Source organism: Barbus barbus (assembly GCF_936440315.1).
Source record: "Barbus barbus genome assembly, chromosome: 46".
Classification (NCBI taxonomy): domain Eukaryota; kingdom Metazoa; phylum Chordata; class Actinopteri; order Cypriniformes; family Cyprinidae; genus Barbus; species Barbus barbus.
The window spans coordinates 13413380-13431327 of NC_136724.1; the positions used below are offsets into that span (position 1 = coordinate 13413380).

Here is a 17948-nt window from a genome sequence, read left to right on the forward strand (position 1 = left end):
AGCCAGATTGAGAAGAGCATCACACACACATATATATCTATATATAGAGAGAGAACACGCTGCACAGCTCTCGCTTCCTGCTGTGTCTGCAGTGCATTCTCATCAGACATGGTGAGAGATGAAAAAAAAAAACAATCCAGCTTGCACTGTCATCCCTGAAGAGAATAAGAGATGGAAGAAGAACAGTCCTCACTTTACAACAAACAGAAGCTACTTGCATCCAAAATATGTCATTTACAAATTCAAATTCTGTATGAATCCAATTAATTTGATTATTTTATTGGTTAGAGATTATTGGTTGCCTGAAGGTTTTGAAGTCTGGCTGATTCTGGAAGTTAGCAAGAATGCAAAAATATGTTGCCAAGACTGATATATTGGCTGACATTTGGTATTTTTCAATTATTTCAAAGTTTTTCATTTTGGCCAATAAGCATCAGATGGTGGGACTTTTATTTTGTCATTGCTGAGAACCTGGTCTTTTTTTGAAAAATATGATTCCTAGTGCACACAAACTTACCAGATTACTGATTACACTGTTGTTAAAGAGCTAACTTCCTTTTTACTTGTGTTTTTAATGTCTTTATGTACAAAAAAAAAAAAGATTTCATTAATTTTAAAATGAATTATAAAAAACTTTGAGGAAACATTATCTAAAACATACACTCCCCTCCAAAAGTATTGGGACAGTCAGGCCAATTCCTTTATTTTTGCTGAAGACTGAAAACATTTGGGTTTGACATCAAAAGATGAATATCAGACGAGATTTACATGCCGGCTTTTATTTCCAGTTATTTACATCTGGATCTGACACACAACTTAGAAGATATCACCTTTTGTTTGAACCCACCCATTTTTCATGCGAGCAAAAGTATTGGAACAGATAGAATTAACATAGATTAAAGTGAAAAAGACTTAATATTTAGTTGCAAATCCTTTGCTTTCAATAACTGCATTAAGCCTGTGACCCACTGACATCACCAAACTTTTGCATTCTTCTTCTGTGATGCTTTTCCAGGCTTTCAGCGCAGCCTCTTTCAGTTGTTGTTTGTTTTGTTTTACTCCCTTCAGTCTCCTTTTTAGCAGGTAAAAGGCATGCTCTATAAGGACGTAAACAATAACAAAGGCGTTGGAACACTACTGCGCATGTCTGGTCCTGAAGCATTTCCGGTAGCGCCATTTTGAAATCTCAGATCTATAAAAACCTACAGCCCATCCTTTTTAAGTCTAGCAAAAACGCAAGTTAGGTATTTTGATAAAAAAATTAGAATTACCCTTTAAATATGACTGAGGTGCAAACTTACAAAGAACATTAAAAGTAGTGTTCCGGATGGCTCTGATTGATGCTGAGTGCGTGTACACGAGAGATGGCGGTAAACGCGTATCGCAGTCTGGATGCTTACAATTAACTCCTGAGTGGAAAAGTTGGGATCATTTGTTTGTACAATGGATGGCATCAGTCTTATGTTCGGTTAAACTGAAGCAAGACAAAAAGTGTTACTTTCGATCTTATCATGGTTTGTGTTAAGATGTCCGGGGAGGTTTTTGGTGGACGTTTCACTTGCATTGTTGGGTCATTCTGTATGTCTACGCAAATATTCATATTTATTTGTACAGCGCTTTTCACAATAAAAATCGTTTCACTGCAGCTTTACAGAACATGCATGTATATTACAACGCTAAATGAACGCTAGTAAGCTAATCACTTAATGCCAATATTACTGATTTCATTCCTTTTATAATGTGTGCTTAGTTTGGTCAAGTTTGTTGCTGTGGAACAGTGCTAGAAAGCATTTGAATGCTCTATCTGAGCCATCATGTGGTCACAAATAACAAGATGAATGCAATTCAATGCTGGCTACCGTGTTTTGCATAAACCTTTATTATTATTTTTTTTTTACATGCAGATTAATAAATGCACACACACACACACACACACTACATAAAGTATATATGTGGGTATGTATGTTTTTATGCACATTTACTGTAAACACACATACAGGTAAAAAGTGTGGCCACTATTAATGTTTTTGAAATATGTCTTCAATGTTCATCAAGCCTGCATTTAATTGACCAAAATATAGACAAAAACAGTAATATTTTGAAATATTACAATTTAAAATAACGTTTTTTTATTTTAATATGCTTTAAAATATAATTTATTTCTGTGATCAAATATTAATTTTCAACATAATTACTCCAGTCTTCAGTGTCACATGATCCATCAGAAATCATTCTAATAAGCTGATTTATTATCAGCGATGGAAAAAGTCGTGCTGCTTAATATTTCCTTATAAACTGAGAACAGCGTTTATTTATAATAGAAATGTTTTGCAACAACATGCACAACTGTTCAAAAGTTTGGAGTCAGTATTTAATTTTTTTTTAAAAGAATATGAATACATTTATTCAGCAATTTTTAAAATAGATTTTAAAAAGTGATAGTAAAAACATACTGTTAGGAAAGATTTCTATAATTTAGAAAATTCCTGTCAGGATTCAATCAGTCAATCCTGTATGAAGTATCACAGGTTCCAGAAAAAAATATTAAGCAGCACAATTGTTTCCAACACTGACAAATCAGCACATTAGAATGATCTCTGAAGGATCATGTGACACTTAAGACTGAAGTAATGGCTGATCAAAATCCAGCTTTGCATCACAGAAATAAATATAAAGAATATTAAAAAACAAAAAAACAACATTATTTTAAATTGTAATATTTGACAATATTACTGATTTTGTCTGTATTTTTGATCAAATAAATGGAGGCTTGATGAGCATAAGAGACTTCATTCAAAAACCTAAAAAAAGTAATGTGTCCAGACATTTGACCAGTACTGCATATAAACAAAAGACAGACTGTTTCCAGCAAATTTATTAACATGTGATCAATATCAAAAGCAGCAGGCTGACCATGAGCAGCTTTGAGCACTACATTGCATTTCATCCTCAAGTTCTCAAACACATCTGGGTGTTCATATGGTCACATGTGGTTTGGCACTGTCCTGTCTCCCTGTAGCACTCACTGTCTTAGGTGTCTTACATTACAGATGATGGTTTTCCTAAAGACAGAAGTAGAAAAAACAATTATTTTATTTAATGCACAATATTTACAAATAATACTATTATTGTTTAATACATCAGTACATGTTGTAATTAACATTAGACAAGCATAAGTGATGAAAAATATTTACCGTTAGCTTTTGTAAACTGCAGTTAACTGTTTCACTATTCAACAATCAAGTTTAGAGAATACATTTCTATAACGTGTTACTCACTGCATTTATCTGCTGACAAGATAGCTAGACAACTAATGAGAACTCATATTTAATTATAGCCCACATAACGCTTGCAATGAAGCGGAAATAACAGCTTGGCCTTTTTCACTAAAAAAGAATCAAAACGCTAGGCGCAATGATGCATATGTAAACAATGACGAAAACACATACTTGAAGAGTTAACGTAAATAAATACAAAGAATCAAATGGAAAAAACAAGAACTTTTCCTTACCTGAATGGAAATGTGTGCTGTATATCCTAGAGCTTCTAGTGTCTATTCTGCTTCTCGCTTCACTGCTGCAATCCAGGCGCGTTTCTCGGACATCTAACCCTTTAATTTCCGATTATTTATAAATTAATGTTAGTTCGAGCCCAGAGGGATCACCCAACCACCGAGCAACAAGGATCTAATTTTAATTTAGACATTTTAAACAGCAGGATTAAATAAATTAACCGCAATCCCACTGTGCAGCAAGCGCCTGCCGCCATAGTTTTGAATGCGCTCAAACACAAACCGGAAACGACCGAGGAACAAAGACGTCACTTCCTTATACTGCCTTATATCCGTTGAAATGGTCTATAGGGTTTAAGTCTGGAGATTGACTTGGCCAGTCTAAAACCTTCCACTTTTTGCCCCTGATGAACTCCTTTGTTGTTTTGGCAGTGTGTTTTGGGTCGTTATCTTGCTGCATGATGAAGGATCTCCCAATAAGTTTGGTTGCATCTTTCTTTAAATTGGCAGACAAAATGTTTCTGTAGACTTCTGAGTTCATTGTGCTGCTGCCATCATGTGTTACATCATCAATGAAGATTAACGAGCCCATCCCGGAACAAGCCATGCAAGCTCAAGCCATGACATTACCTCCACTGTGTTTCACAGATGAGCTTGTATGTTTGGGATCATGAGCAAATCCTTTCTTTCTCCAAACTTTAGCCTTTCCGTCACTTTGGTAAAGGTTAATTTTTGTCTCATCAGTCCATACAACTTTGTCCCAAAAATTTTGAGGCTCATATCTGTACTTTTTGGCAAATTCCAGCCTGGCCTTCCTATTCTTCTTGCTAATGAGTGGTTTGCATCTTCTGGTGTAGCCTCTGTACTTGTGATCATGAAGTCTTCTGCGAACAGTAGATTGTGATACCTTCACTCCTGCCCTCTGGGGGTTGTTGCTGATCTCACTTACAGTTGTTTTAGGGTCTTTCTTTTTTTAGGACAGTTCTCACAATGTTTCTGTCATCAACTACAGTTGTTTTCCTTGGTCTACCTGTTCGATGTCTGTTACTTAGTACACCAGTGGCTTCTTTCTTCTTCAGGACATTCCAAATGGTTGAAATGGCTATGGCCATATGCTCTGATTGATTTTCCTTCTTCTCTCAGCTTCACAATTGCTTGTTTTTCACCCATAGACAGCTCTCTGATTTTCATGTTGGTTGCACCTCTTAAATATAAAAGTTTGAACAAGCAAAACCCAAATCTGAAACTGAGCGTAGACATTCAGTGCTAATTATTGTTTGAATAATCAGGCAACAAATCACACCTGTCAGTCACATGTTCCAATACTTTTGCTCACATGGAAAATGGGTGGGTTCAAACAAAAGGTGATATCTTCTAAGTTGTGTGTCAGATCCAGATCTAAATACCTGGAAATAAAAGCCGGCATGTAAATCTCTTGTCTGATATTTATCTTTTGATGTCAAACCCAAATGTTTTCAGTCTACAGCAAAAATAAAGGAATTGGCCTCACTGTCCCAATACTTTTGGAGGGGAGAAATGATGCATGTGTTATTTACTACTTTTAAATGAAATAGTGTGGTATCATATATATCGACTTATTATTGGCCACCAGTCAACCTGCTCTCTAAGATTTTGGCATTGGACATCAAAACATATTGGTTTACCACAACGTCTAACTAGCTTAATCAGTAATACATCATTAGTCAACCAGCTTCACAAGAAAGGCTACAGTATTTTGATGGCTAAAAATTCCAAGTTCTGTCATGAAACTCTAGATGGCACAAGCTGATGATATTCATAGCGTTAAACTACTTGGCACAAGCTGATTGGTTCATGTTGCATATGCAGCCAATGAACTTGCTGCTTTACATTTAAATGGTTGGTTAGCATTCACTAGAGCGTTTTTGCAGCACACATTCAGAGTTCCTATGAAACCCTCTACCTTCCCCAGCTCCACCTGTATTGATCCTCTACGGGTTTTTTATATGCTATTTGTGCAGCAGCAGTATGCCTTAAATACTCACAGCTCCATATCAGTGTATGAATTGGCAGTAGCAAGTTCCTGTATTTGCTTTGCAGCAGCTGCAGCAATAATTTACAAAAACAGCAATAACCAACAGCAGCAGCAATTCAGCAGCGTAGCAGACTTATTCTGCCAAGACCAAATACATTAACATTGTCATATCCATTACCATGCTAAAATCTATCAATCGATCTAGAGTTGATAGAACTATGATGACATGTCAACATGCTTTTAGCTAGGTTTTGCTTGTACCTAAACCAGCACTAACTAGAATAAATTGTAGAAGGTACAGTATGGACATTTATGCTAGCCTAAGCTTGTCTTTTCAGCAGGGTAGTACTGAAACATGAATTTGACTTACTCTGCCCAGATTTAGAAGGTCAGCTGCTCCTTCAGGTGATTGCTGTTCATAAGCTCAGCGGGGAGTTATGATAATGATTACCTTGCCTAATGTGCTTGCTTGTTCTTGAAAATAACTTTTGCCTGAGTATCACTGGCTGTAGAAGTGAGAGAGCGTTTGCTCAGGGGAAAAAAATGCAGTGTAAAGACTTCAGACCATAAAGTGTGATTAAAGAAACACAGGACCATTTTTTTTAGAGGCGTGCACTTTTACTACAGAAAAACATATTCAGTGCAAGGCCTTGTTTAGGAGATTATGCAAGCACACTATTAATATTTAGTCTCTGCAGTGAAACTTCAAATGTTGGCCTAGTCTTCAGACATCTTTTATAGGATCCACACATCATTTACAGATAAACAGGTCCTGATTTTACTGATGTTTCGCCTTTCTGAGAGCTAACCGTTATTTTACAGTTTGGTATCACTTGCTGTAATACAGTAAGTGGCACCCATGCCAAGTGGATCTGTCTGTGCTATACGGATCCTAACATTAGGGTCAAACTGTTTATGTGTAATTCACTTTGCACACTGCCATTCAGACATGAACTATGAAAGAATTGTTACTACAGAGAAAATCTGGGCCATTTTTTTATGCTCTGCTTATACATTTAAGTAGCTATTTATGGGTCTGCTTGTAAAAATACTTATGAGATTGTGTGCTTAGGAGGTTTGTGTTGATTTATGTTTCTCCCTTCCTCATTATGTATGCACAAAAACATCTGTTCAACTCAAAAAGCTCTGTTCCAATAGTGAACCGGCTCGCTGTCTACTAAATACATAGGCAGACCTTCTAAGGCAGCACCCTAGCCAGCATAATTCTTAAAAGTGACCGATTTGAGACACTACATTGGGAAACTGCTCTAAACAACACATAAATAGCACTCCACACAGGAGAATCAATTAAGTTTGCATGCTGTAACTTATTGTGTAAAACAGTACACAAATAACACTCTACGGAGGAGTTTGGTGCCAAAATGTTGCTAAGCTAACATAATATCACTTTAGTTAGCTTAAGAATATGTAGTAAACACAAATATTGAGTAAAATAGTACACAAACAGCCCCCTGCAGAGGAGAATAATTCTGATGTTATCATGTTGCTAATGGCGCAATGCTCTTTTTAGCATTGTACACAAATAGTACACAAATAGTGTTTTGCAAAGGTGAATCAATAGAGTTTAGCATCAGCATGTTGCTAATAGCATGATACTTCAGTTGGAATAACAATGCATAGCACACACAAATATTAAGTAAAATGGTACACAAATAGCCCTTAGTTAGTTTGATGTTTGATGATAGTTTGATGTTAGCATGTTGCTAAGCTAATGGCACAATACTCTCATTAGCATTCTTTACAAAAAGTAAGCATGGTTTTACTACAAATAAAACAAAAACGTATGGTTACTATACCCTGCTGAAAAAAAAAACAGCTAAAATGTTGGTTGACTGGTCTTATCTGGTTTAAGCTGGAAGTAGCTGTTTCTCCCAGCCTGATCAGATAAAGAAATTATAAAAACCTCTCTAAAACCACTCTGCTATGACCATTTCTTTTTTCAGCAAGGTAGTTAAACCATGGTAAGCACAAATTAAGCATGGTTGTGCTACTATAACCATAGTTTAACCATGGTTATTCGTATTAAAAATGTAGTTATACACGTTAATCAATAAGCCAAAATACCATCGTTCCAACACTTTTACTATAACCATGGTTAATTTTCGTAAGGGATAGCAATACATAGAACATAAAAATATCGAGTAAAATAGTACTTTTTTAAAATACTGTACACTGAATTATTTTTACAACCCAAATCCTGGAAATGTTGGGACATTTTTTAAATTTGAATAAAATGAAAACTAAAAGACTTTCAAATCACATGAGCCAATATTTTATTCACAATAGAACATAGAGAACATAAATATTTATATGGAGAAATTTTACACTTTTATCCACTAAATGAGCTCATTTCAAATTTGATGCCTGCTACAGGTCTCAAAAAAAGTTGGCACAGAGGAAACAAAGGGCTGAAAAAGCAAGAAATGTTGAAAAGATTCAGCTGGGAGAACATCTAGCAACTAATTAAGTTAATTGACATCAAGTCTTTAACATGATTAACTATAAAAGGTATGTCTTAGAGAGGCAGAGTCTCTCAGAAGTAAAGATGGGCAGAGGCTCCAATCTGTGAAAAGATTGTGGAATACTTCAAAAACAACATTCCTCAACGTCAAATTGCAAAGGCTTTGCAAATCTCATCATCTACAGTGCATCTCATCATCAAAAGATTCAGAGGAACTGGATAAATATCTGTGCGTAAGGGACAAGGCCGAAGACCTTTGTTGGATGCCCGTGGTCTTTGGGCCCTCAGACAACACTGACACTCATCAGCATGATTCTGTCATTGACATTACTAATGGGGCCAGGAATACTTCCAGAAACCACTGTCGGTAAACACAATCCGCTGTGCCATCTGCAGATGCCAACTAAAACTCTATCATGCAAAAAGGAAGCCATATGTGAACATGGTCCAGAAGCACCATTGTGTCCTGTGGGCCAAGGCTCATTTAAAGTGGACTGGTTCAGAGTGGAAAAGTATTTTATGGTCAGACGAGTCTAAATTTGACATTATTGTTGGAAATCACGGACGCTGTGTCCTCCGGGCTAAAGAGGAGGGAGACCTTCCAGTGTGTCATCAGCGCTCAGTTCAAAAGCCAGCATCTCTGATGGTATGGGGGTGCATAAGTGCATACGGTATGGGCAGCTTGCATGTTTTGGAAGGTACTATGAATGCTGAAAGGTTTTAGAGCAACATATGCTCCCCTCCAGACAACGTCTATTTCAGGGAAGGCCTTGTGTATTTCAGCAGGACAATGCAAAACCACATACTGCAGCTATTACAACAGCATGGCTTTGTAGTAAAAGAGTCCGGGTGCTGAATTGGCCTGCCTGCAGATTTTTCACCCATAGAGAATATTTGGCACATCATTAAACGAAAAATATGTCAAAGACGACCACAAACTCTTCAGCAGCTGGAAACCTAGATCAGGCAATAATGGGACCAAATTCCAACACCAAATTCCAACACCAAAACTACAGAAACTCATAACACCATAACTCATGCCCAGATGCCTTCAAACTCTTTTGAAAAGAAGAGGAGATGCTACACCATGGTAAACATGCCCCTGTCCCAACTACTGTATTTTGAGACCTATAGCAGGCATTACATTTTAAACGAGCTCATTTTGTGCATAAAATTGTAACATTTCTCTGTTTAAACATTTGTTATGTTATCTATGTTCTACTGTGAATAAAATATTAAAGTATTGGTGATTTGAAATTCTTTTAGTTTTCATTTTATTCAAATTTAAAAAATGTCACAACATTCCCGGAATTCGGGTTGTATCTAATCTAAAGTCAATACTGAATGCTTTTGAATACCTAATTTTGTTTCCATTGTCCATCCTTTTGTATTCTGCTATTATATGCAATGCTATCTTAGAATTTGACCAAATATATCTCTCTTCCTGTTTCCCAAAAGGCACTGTTGCGGCAGTCGCAGGCCTTCACCCAGGTCAATGCATCATTAAAGTGAATGGCATCAATGTGAGCAAAGAAAGCCACGCCAGTGTCATCGCCCACGTCACAGCCTGCAGGAAGTACCGGCGTCCCACACAGGTAAGACTGTGAGCATCTCTCAGCCCCTCCATGGAAATGCACTATTCCTGACCTTTCTAAGTAGTAAATCTGTATATATTAAACGCTATAAAGCACATAACAGAAACCTTTGTGATCCTGTCCGGGTCATTAACCAGCAATAATAGCAGTTATGGCTTCTTTTGCGGAACAGGGCATGGAAGAAGGCCAGGAAGCTGGATGGGGGTGTGAGGGATATGGGTTAAGGAATGGGCCAGGCAGGCCTGTGTTGGAGGGTAATAAAGGACAGGCTTGGCACAGGCTGAAGTAGGACGATGTGGTTGGCATGCTGGCTGGACTCTGGTTTCCATCAGACATGGAAAAAGAATGAGGGGGGGCCCACCATCCTGCTGAGAAGGGATTTGTGGCCCACCATTCAGAGGAGGGAAATGTAGGGGAGATATTGACAGAAACTGAGCTGAGGTGTATGTGCTTTTGTCTGTTAAGCATATAAAGGCCTTGATACACTCATAGCGAAGTTCTTTATCGCTCAGCACTTAGGGGTAAAAGGAAATTTGAAATATCCAAGCAGGAGTATACTGTTAAGAAGAAACAGAAATACAGAAAAGGTGACAACAAAAAAGGTCTGTTGTCAATAGTGTAGTGATGTATGTAGCACAGTTAATTTAGAAGTCACTTTAAAACCAAGCAACGTGAACTTGTTGCGAAATCTGTTTGGGGAAAATATTTGCTCTCACATGAAATTCCCAATTCCCCATTCCCATTGAAATGACTGGATTTTTTGCACAAACATTCGGCAATCGACGATAAATGTGACCACACCAGTTTGGTCTTTGATTTTTCGTGACGTATATTGACCTTAATTTGAAGCCAAGTTCAGATTTAAAGGGAAAGTTCACCCAAAAATTACCTTCGTTCATCTTCGGAGCACAAATTAAGATATTTTGATGAAATCCGAAAGCTTACTGACCCTACATAGACAACAATGCAACTGACACGTTCAAGGCCCAGAAAGGTAGTAAGGACATCTTTAAAATAGTCAACATTCATTTTATGAAGCTACGAGAATACTTTTTGTGCACAAAGAAAACAAAAATTCTGACTTTATTCAGCAATTTCTTCTCTTCTGTATCAGTCTTCGACATGCATTCGATGTCCATCTCTCTTAGTTCATAGTCTCTATATTCTGGTTCGAATAAGTAAGGCTTGATGAACACTGTTTTATGTACAGTGTGTGTCTTCTTCTGCTTGTAAACAAGGTGCAGTGCATCCGGGTTCTACATCAGAATGCCGGCTCCTGTGTCAGCAGCACCACATGCATGCACGTCAAAGACTGACACAGAAGCATGAACCACTGATATCATATGGACTATTTTATCAATGTCCTTACTACCTTTCTGGGCCTTGAACATGGTAGTTCTGTTGCTGTCTATGCAGGGTCAGAAAGCTTTCAAATGTCATCAAAAATATCTTAATTTGTGTTCTGAAGATAAACAAAGGTCTTACGGGTTTGGAACGACATGATGGTGAGTAATTAATGACAGAATTTTCATTTCTGGGTGAACTATCCCTTTAAATGAAAGTTGTCCATTTCCTCTAAATTTAACCTCATTGCTATCTAGTAGAAAAAAACTAGTAGAAAACTAGTAGACAAAAAAAAGGTTTTAGCTTTTTGATTTTAGTGTCCGATGGGAGTGTGTGATCGACTCGCAAACCATGTTTTGAAAGCAAGTCTGTCTGAATAAGTTTTGTTGTTTCTTGTTGCAGCAAGACTCCATTAAATGGGTGTACAACAACAGTGAGAGTGCACAGGAAGACCACCAGAGAACCAATCAAAAGCCCGCCGCAGGGGAGAATGGAGATGTGTTTGAGTGCAAAGTTGAAGGTGCTGTTACACACACAAGTGCAAAAACATATTGTATTGTATACACACGTACACACTTTTTTCAACCTCCCACTCTAGTCTTGATATTTACTCTTCTTCTTCTTTGTCCTCTGAGACTAACTCTACAAGTCTCACATCAGGATAGCCTCATGCACATTTTGCCTTTTTTGACTTCAATGTAGTTACTGAACTCGGAAAAACATTTTGCATTGCTGCATTTTCATCAGTAATTTCATTGACAAGATTAACGCTTTTCTTCACCTTAACTGGCCTAATAAAATATAAATAGATATAATGTTTGTAAAATGATGTGGTATTTTGTTATTAAGCAGGAAGTAGAAGAGCTTTAGCCATCAAATATTGGCTTTGGATTATGCATATGCTTCTTTTGTCTTGTTTGATCTGCTCAAACTAGTATCACGGACACAAACTTGTGTGTGTGTTCAACAGAAGTCATGGACAAGTTCAACACAATCGCCATAATAGATGGAAAAAAAGATCACGTCAGCCTGACGGTGGATAACGTGTATCTGGAGTACGGCGTCATGTACGAGTACGACAGTACGGCTGGGATGAAGTGTCACGTCTTGGAGAAAATGGTGGAACCAAAAGGCTTTTTCAGTCTCACAGCCAAGGTAGAGTCACACGAGTCATCCCACAGACACAAACCAGCCATCATCTCTGCTGTAAAGCACCAGTGAATTAATTCATACAGAAACAGAGGAGACGACAGGGATTGTCTTGTACATTTGTAAGGGCCTCTTCACAGTTCAGGCGTAACACACAACCACTGATAGAAGCTGACAGCAGAGTATATTAAACCAAGTGTGTGTGACAAATGAAAGTGGTCTTTACGACCCCCTGCTGCGGAATAAAATGATAAACGCTTTAAATCATAGAGCTTGTCACTGTGTGGAGACTAAGGAAGGGAAGAGACATAAATGACTCAGGTGGAACTATTGCTCTTACAAAAGTATTTTTCAGTTCAAGCAAATAACAATGTTTAAACGTTAAACCTGCGCTATAATAATAATGTGCTCTAGCCATATCCAAGTTTGTGCTGAGAGTGGAAGCTAAAGCGCGCTCGGCAGGACATGGAGGCACCAGAGAAAACTATTTTTTTTTAGTGGAAACAACTTAAAATAGCCTATGACATTTATTTTATTTATTTTTTTGATAAAGGTAAGAGTAATACGTCATTCGGAACTGTAAAGGCTCTACTTTTATTTGTGTGCACTCACAATACCAACAAAAGGTAGTTCTTTTATAAAACAAAGAAAACAAACATGATGCGCTTTCTGCCTTCTTGTCTTGAACAGGAGCGCTTCACAAAAATGAACCGAAGCTGGGCGAATACATGCCTCACAGACATGATAAATATATCTAAATTATCACGTAACGAAAAAACCCCGAAAACAAACTCTTTTATTATAATCTTAATCATAATCAATAAAGATGCATTTCTCTCTAAAGGCGCGTCTAATGAGGAGACGGCGAGTGAGGATCAGCAACTTCATCCTTGCAACACGGGACTCAGAAAACATTAGTTTATTATTCAGTAATTCAAATATCTCCTTACTATTTCCCGCAGACACATTCGTGGTTATTATGTTTGCTGGGGCTTTGCAGCAAGCTTTAGCCTATTGCGTGCATTTGAACGCAGAACTCTGCAGCTGCGCTGAAGACACTTCAGCACCTGCTGCTGCTGCGGGACACGAAACACCATCGAGCTGCTCTCAGTCGCGGCAGTACAATCTCCTGTTATTTCCACCAGCGCGGCAATTTTTTTCATCATGGATGTCTAAAATATAAAAATAAGAAGAGATCTAAAACAGACCCGAGGCCCGGCCCGTGTCTGAATTCTGACGTGAAAATTGGCCCGAAGCCCGGCCCTATGGGCGTATAAAAGTCGGGGCCCTGTCGGGCCCGGGCCGAAATGTAGGGCTCTAATATATATATACTAATATATATATATATATCAAATATCCTAGTCTTTTACTGGAAAACAGTGATGCAATGTGCAATATGACATCTCAACAAATAGCTGTGTTTTAACTGTTTTTAATATTTTAAAATGTAGTTAAATGTAAAAATAACATTATAAATTATAAAACTTATAAATAACAATAAAATTATATATTTTTCATGTTTTTGAAAGACATCTCTTATGCTTAGTCAAAAATACAGTGAAAACAGTGATATATTACAATTTAAAATACCTGTTTCTGTTTTAATATATTTTAATATGTAATTTATTCCTGTAAGGGGAAAGATTAATTTTCAGCATCATTACTCCAGTCTTCAGTGTCACATGAGCCCTCAGAAATCATTCTAATATGCTGATTTGGAAACATTTAATAATATTATCGATGTTAAAAACAAGTTTGCTGTTTAATATTTTTAAGGTAATGCATTTATTTGAAACGGAAATATCTTTTATAAGATTAAAAATGTGTCTTTACTGTCACTTTTGATTGATTTAATGCATCCTTGCATAATAAAAGCAATAATTTATTTCAAAAAATTCATAATTTCTTGTTTTTTTATCCATTTGGCAATCAAGTGTTGTCCTGCATATCACTGTTTTTGTATTTTTGTCCTCCAAGTTTTGCAAGTGTTGCAGGTTTTGTGCGCACGCCTCTCCTTTTTTTTTTTGCATCAGCAAGGGAGCATGTGAGAAAGAGATGTGGTTATGGGAAGTGTGATATCTGTTGTTGATTATTAACATTAGCTTGAATATGTTTAGCACTGCATTGCATCCTGTGGTGTGTGATCTCAGCTGCTCCGAATAGCTGTTTATCACGCTTGTTTACAAATAAACGCCATATTTCGTTTTCTAAAAGTGGATTTCAGTGATTTACAATCTATGTTAATGAACCAACAGCTGTCAGGAAAGACTGTTCAGCGTTCTGTTGCCAAGCAGTGGGGGCATCACAGCTTGAGAGTGACGTCTCAGAAACGCAAGCTTATGGGACTCTGATGTATTGACATGTTCTACATATTAAGACTCTCTTTTGTTTTAAATTCCCTTAACTGCAGCAATTTCTGCCTTATTACAAACATCTGCTTGGGTTGGTCTGCACTTCCTCTGAGAAAATTCTCTTCAGAGAAATTTTCATATTTCAGTGCTGTTAGGCAGATTACATGCAATTGTTATGGTCACAGTGTGCTCTTAAATTTCTCCTCTCCTTCACAGTCTCACAGGCAGCGGCGTCTCTCCCTTATGAGAAAATAATTCTACCACCGTGTGTGTTAAATTAATTTTTTATTGCCCTACTATTCTTGGTGGCATAGACAGCAGCAAAAGTGTATTTTAATGTAAAGGATAATTATATTATATATTCATTAAATACTTTTATTTATTTAATTTATTTTAGAGAAAAATGTTTTGGTAATTTTGTTAGTTGATATATATATATATATATATATATATATATATATATATATATATATATATATATATATATATATATATATATATATATATATATATATATATATAATTCACACACACAATTTGTTATTTTTAATTAAGTAAAAAGGTTTTTTTTATAAAAAGCTTTTTTTAAATAAAAATCAATAATTATTTTAATTTGAATAATATCTTACATATTTGTTTTTATAATTTTTGTTAGTTTTAGTTTTAAACTTTTCATGAATTTTAGTTTAAATATTTAGTTTAGTAAATTTTAGTTATATAATACAATATAACATGTAACTTTGACATCTTTTGAATTACACTCCTGATTGAGCAACATTACATGGAAAATGCAAATAAATAAATAAATAAAAACTATTTGTCTTGTGCTGAGGGCATGTGTTGCTACCAGTTACAAAATTTCCTCATTGAGCTGGGAACTGGGAACTCATGTGTACTGTTGGAATACGAATGGCCTTAACTGTGTAAAACACTCACAGGACATCTAGTCTTATTTTAGTGTAAAGTAATACTGTTTTTACAGTCATACAACTTTTAAATGGTTAGTTCACCCAAAGATGAAAATTAGCTCGTTTTACCCTCAAGGCATCCTAGGGGTATATGAATTTCTTCTTTCAGTTGATTCCAGAGTTATATTAAAAATTATCCTTGCTCTTCCAAGCGTTAGAATGGCAGTAGGAGGGTGTTTTTCAACAGTCCAAAAGTAGTCAAAGAAAGCACATCCATCCATAATAAAATGTGCCTCACACGGCTCCGGGGGGTGAATAAAGGCCTCCTGTAGCGAATTGATGTGTTTTTGTTAGAAAAATATCAATATTTAAAACGTTATACACACTTTTCTCTCACTTCCGCTAATTGTTATACGTGCAAGCCGCTCCAGGCGGATGACATAGGACGTATGCATCGCACAATTGCCTGTGAGATATGCTAGTGTTGTGAGTTTGTTGACGGAAGCAAAGGAAGCAAAGTTTCCTTACTTTAGCAAAAGAAAACCACCTCTTGGCTTATATCGAAATCCTCTGACATTTTTCTTTACAAATCCTCATTTTGTGCTTCTAATTCATGACCAGCATTTTGTTTTGCTGTCTCTCCACTGCGCTTCTGCATTCGTTACTAATCACCGGCGCATGCGCGATGCATACGTCCTACGTCATCTGCCCGGAACAACTTCCGTCTATGACAGTTAGCGGAAGTGAGAGAAAAGTCTTTATAACTTTGTAAACATGGCTATTTTTCTTTTAAAAAAAACGCATCGATTAGCTAAAGGAGGCCTTTATTCACCCCCCGGAGCCGTGTGAGGCACGTTTTATTATGGATGGATGCGCTTTTTTTGACTACTTTTGGACTGTTGAAAAAAACACCTGCATACTGCCATTCTAACGCTTGGAAGAGCAAGGATAATTTTTAATATAACTCCGACTGGATTCGTCTGAAAGAAAAAAGTCATATACACCTAAGATACTTTGAGGGTTAGTAAAACATGGGCTAATTTTAATTTTTGGGTGAACTAACCCTTTAAGGAAATAAGGGTTGGATAATAACCACAAGGGAACAACAGAGTTCTGTGTATCTGTTTTAGGAAATACATGCAGTGTTTCTAACTCACTTGACCTACAGCAGTTTTGCTCACTTTATCCGTATTACTGACAGAGGAACGGTGGAAAGAACATCTGGTAAATGACCAAAGCCCTTTTTTCTGCCAGAACTAATGTTCTGTGTCTTTCTTTGTGTGATTTGTCAGATTTTAGAAGCCTTGGCCAGGAACGATGAGCAGTTGGTGCAGACTTGCAGTCGACTGAGCTCCAGCACAGAGCTTATCCCTGAGGACCTACAGACCAGATTCAGTGCAATGTGCAGCGAGAGACTGGAGCATATCAATCGAAGAATCACCAATTACAGGAAGGTTAGCAGGCATTGTATGAAACACTTCTTCTTACAGAATGAAAAACGGGTCTGGACTGGTTAGTGCTGGGCTAGCTGGTGGACCAGCATATCCACGTGTTCACTTGGAAAAACTTTGAGTCATGGCATTTGTAAAGCACAACTGTGTTGTGCATTTTTAGCAGAAAGTAAAAGCATATGTAAAATAAGTCGAAAAATAAGGAAAATATATAATTTAAAAAAGCAATTCTGTGCACCTAAAGTTGAAAATATTGTCATCATTCACTTTTTCCATTGACCATTCAGTGGAAGTGAATGTGGGCAAATGCTATCAAACACCTAACCTTCCAAACAAAATCACCATAACATAATGAAAGTAAACAAATTCATATATAAAATATAAAAGTCAACATTAATATATTATTATTATTATTATTATTTGTATACATTGTTTTAGTTTTTACAATTATTTATTTTTTTATTTTATTAATGTATTTTATTTATATTTTATTTATGAACATATTTTATTTATATTTTACTTATTTTTTAATTTTTTAATTTTCTTATTTTATATTTGTATAATTGGTTTTTAAAAATTTTCTTTCTTTCTTTCTTTCTTTCTTTCTTTCTTTCTTTCTTTCTTTCTTTCTTTCTTTCTTTCTTTCTTTCTTTCTTTCTTTCTTTCTTTCCTTCTTTTTGTTTCATTGTTTTATACTGTAATATCTGTGAGGAATAGACCAAAACTAAAGCTATCATTCGCTGAAAATCCTCCATTGACATTTATACTGTGGATATTCAATTATGGAACATTGACAAAATTTTGATAATTTGGTTGAACATTGTAGCTGTTTTTTTTTAAACATTTGTTTTATTTAAAAAAATTTTTAGCTGTAGCCAAAAATAGCATTTTAGCTTTTTTTCCTCATTATTAAGATTGTTGACTAAATCTTGCCAGAAATGCTAGTTACAAAACACAATTTGAGAAACCTGCACTCCCACATCCAAAACTGTATGCCATATGCTGGTGTTTTTAGCTGGGTGGATCTTTTTCTGTGCTTTAAAAACTATTTTCAATGTCTTAATACATTTTTCTGGTTGGTGGCCTTTAGATGGCTGCAGCTAAGAAAACTTTGCTTGACTTGTAGCACTTCTATTTAGGTTA

At 36.3% G+C, this 17948-nt stretch overlaps 1 protein-coding gene across 1 annotated transcript in view; it reads left to right on the top strand.

The window, feature by feature from the left end:
- LOC306865056 (phosphatidylinositol 3,4,5-trisphosphate-dependent Rac exchanger 2 protein-like) overlaps nt 1-17948 on the top strand; it is a 137721-nt gene that overhangs the window by 54094 nt on the left and 65679 nt on the right. The window contains exons 20-23 of the mRNA XM_079409408.1: nt 9466-9602; nt 11349-11466; nt 11917-12101; nt 16647-16808. Coding sequence (XP_079265534.1) covers nt 9466-9602; nt 11349-11466; nt 11917-12101; nt 16647-16808 — 602 coding nt within the window. The remainder of the gene's footprint in view (nt 1-9465; nt 9603-11348; nt 11467-11916; nt 12102-16646; nt 16809-17948) is intronic.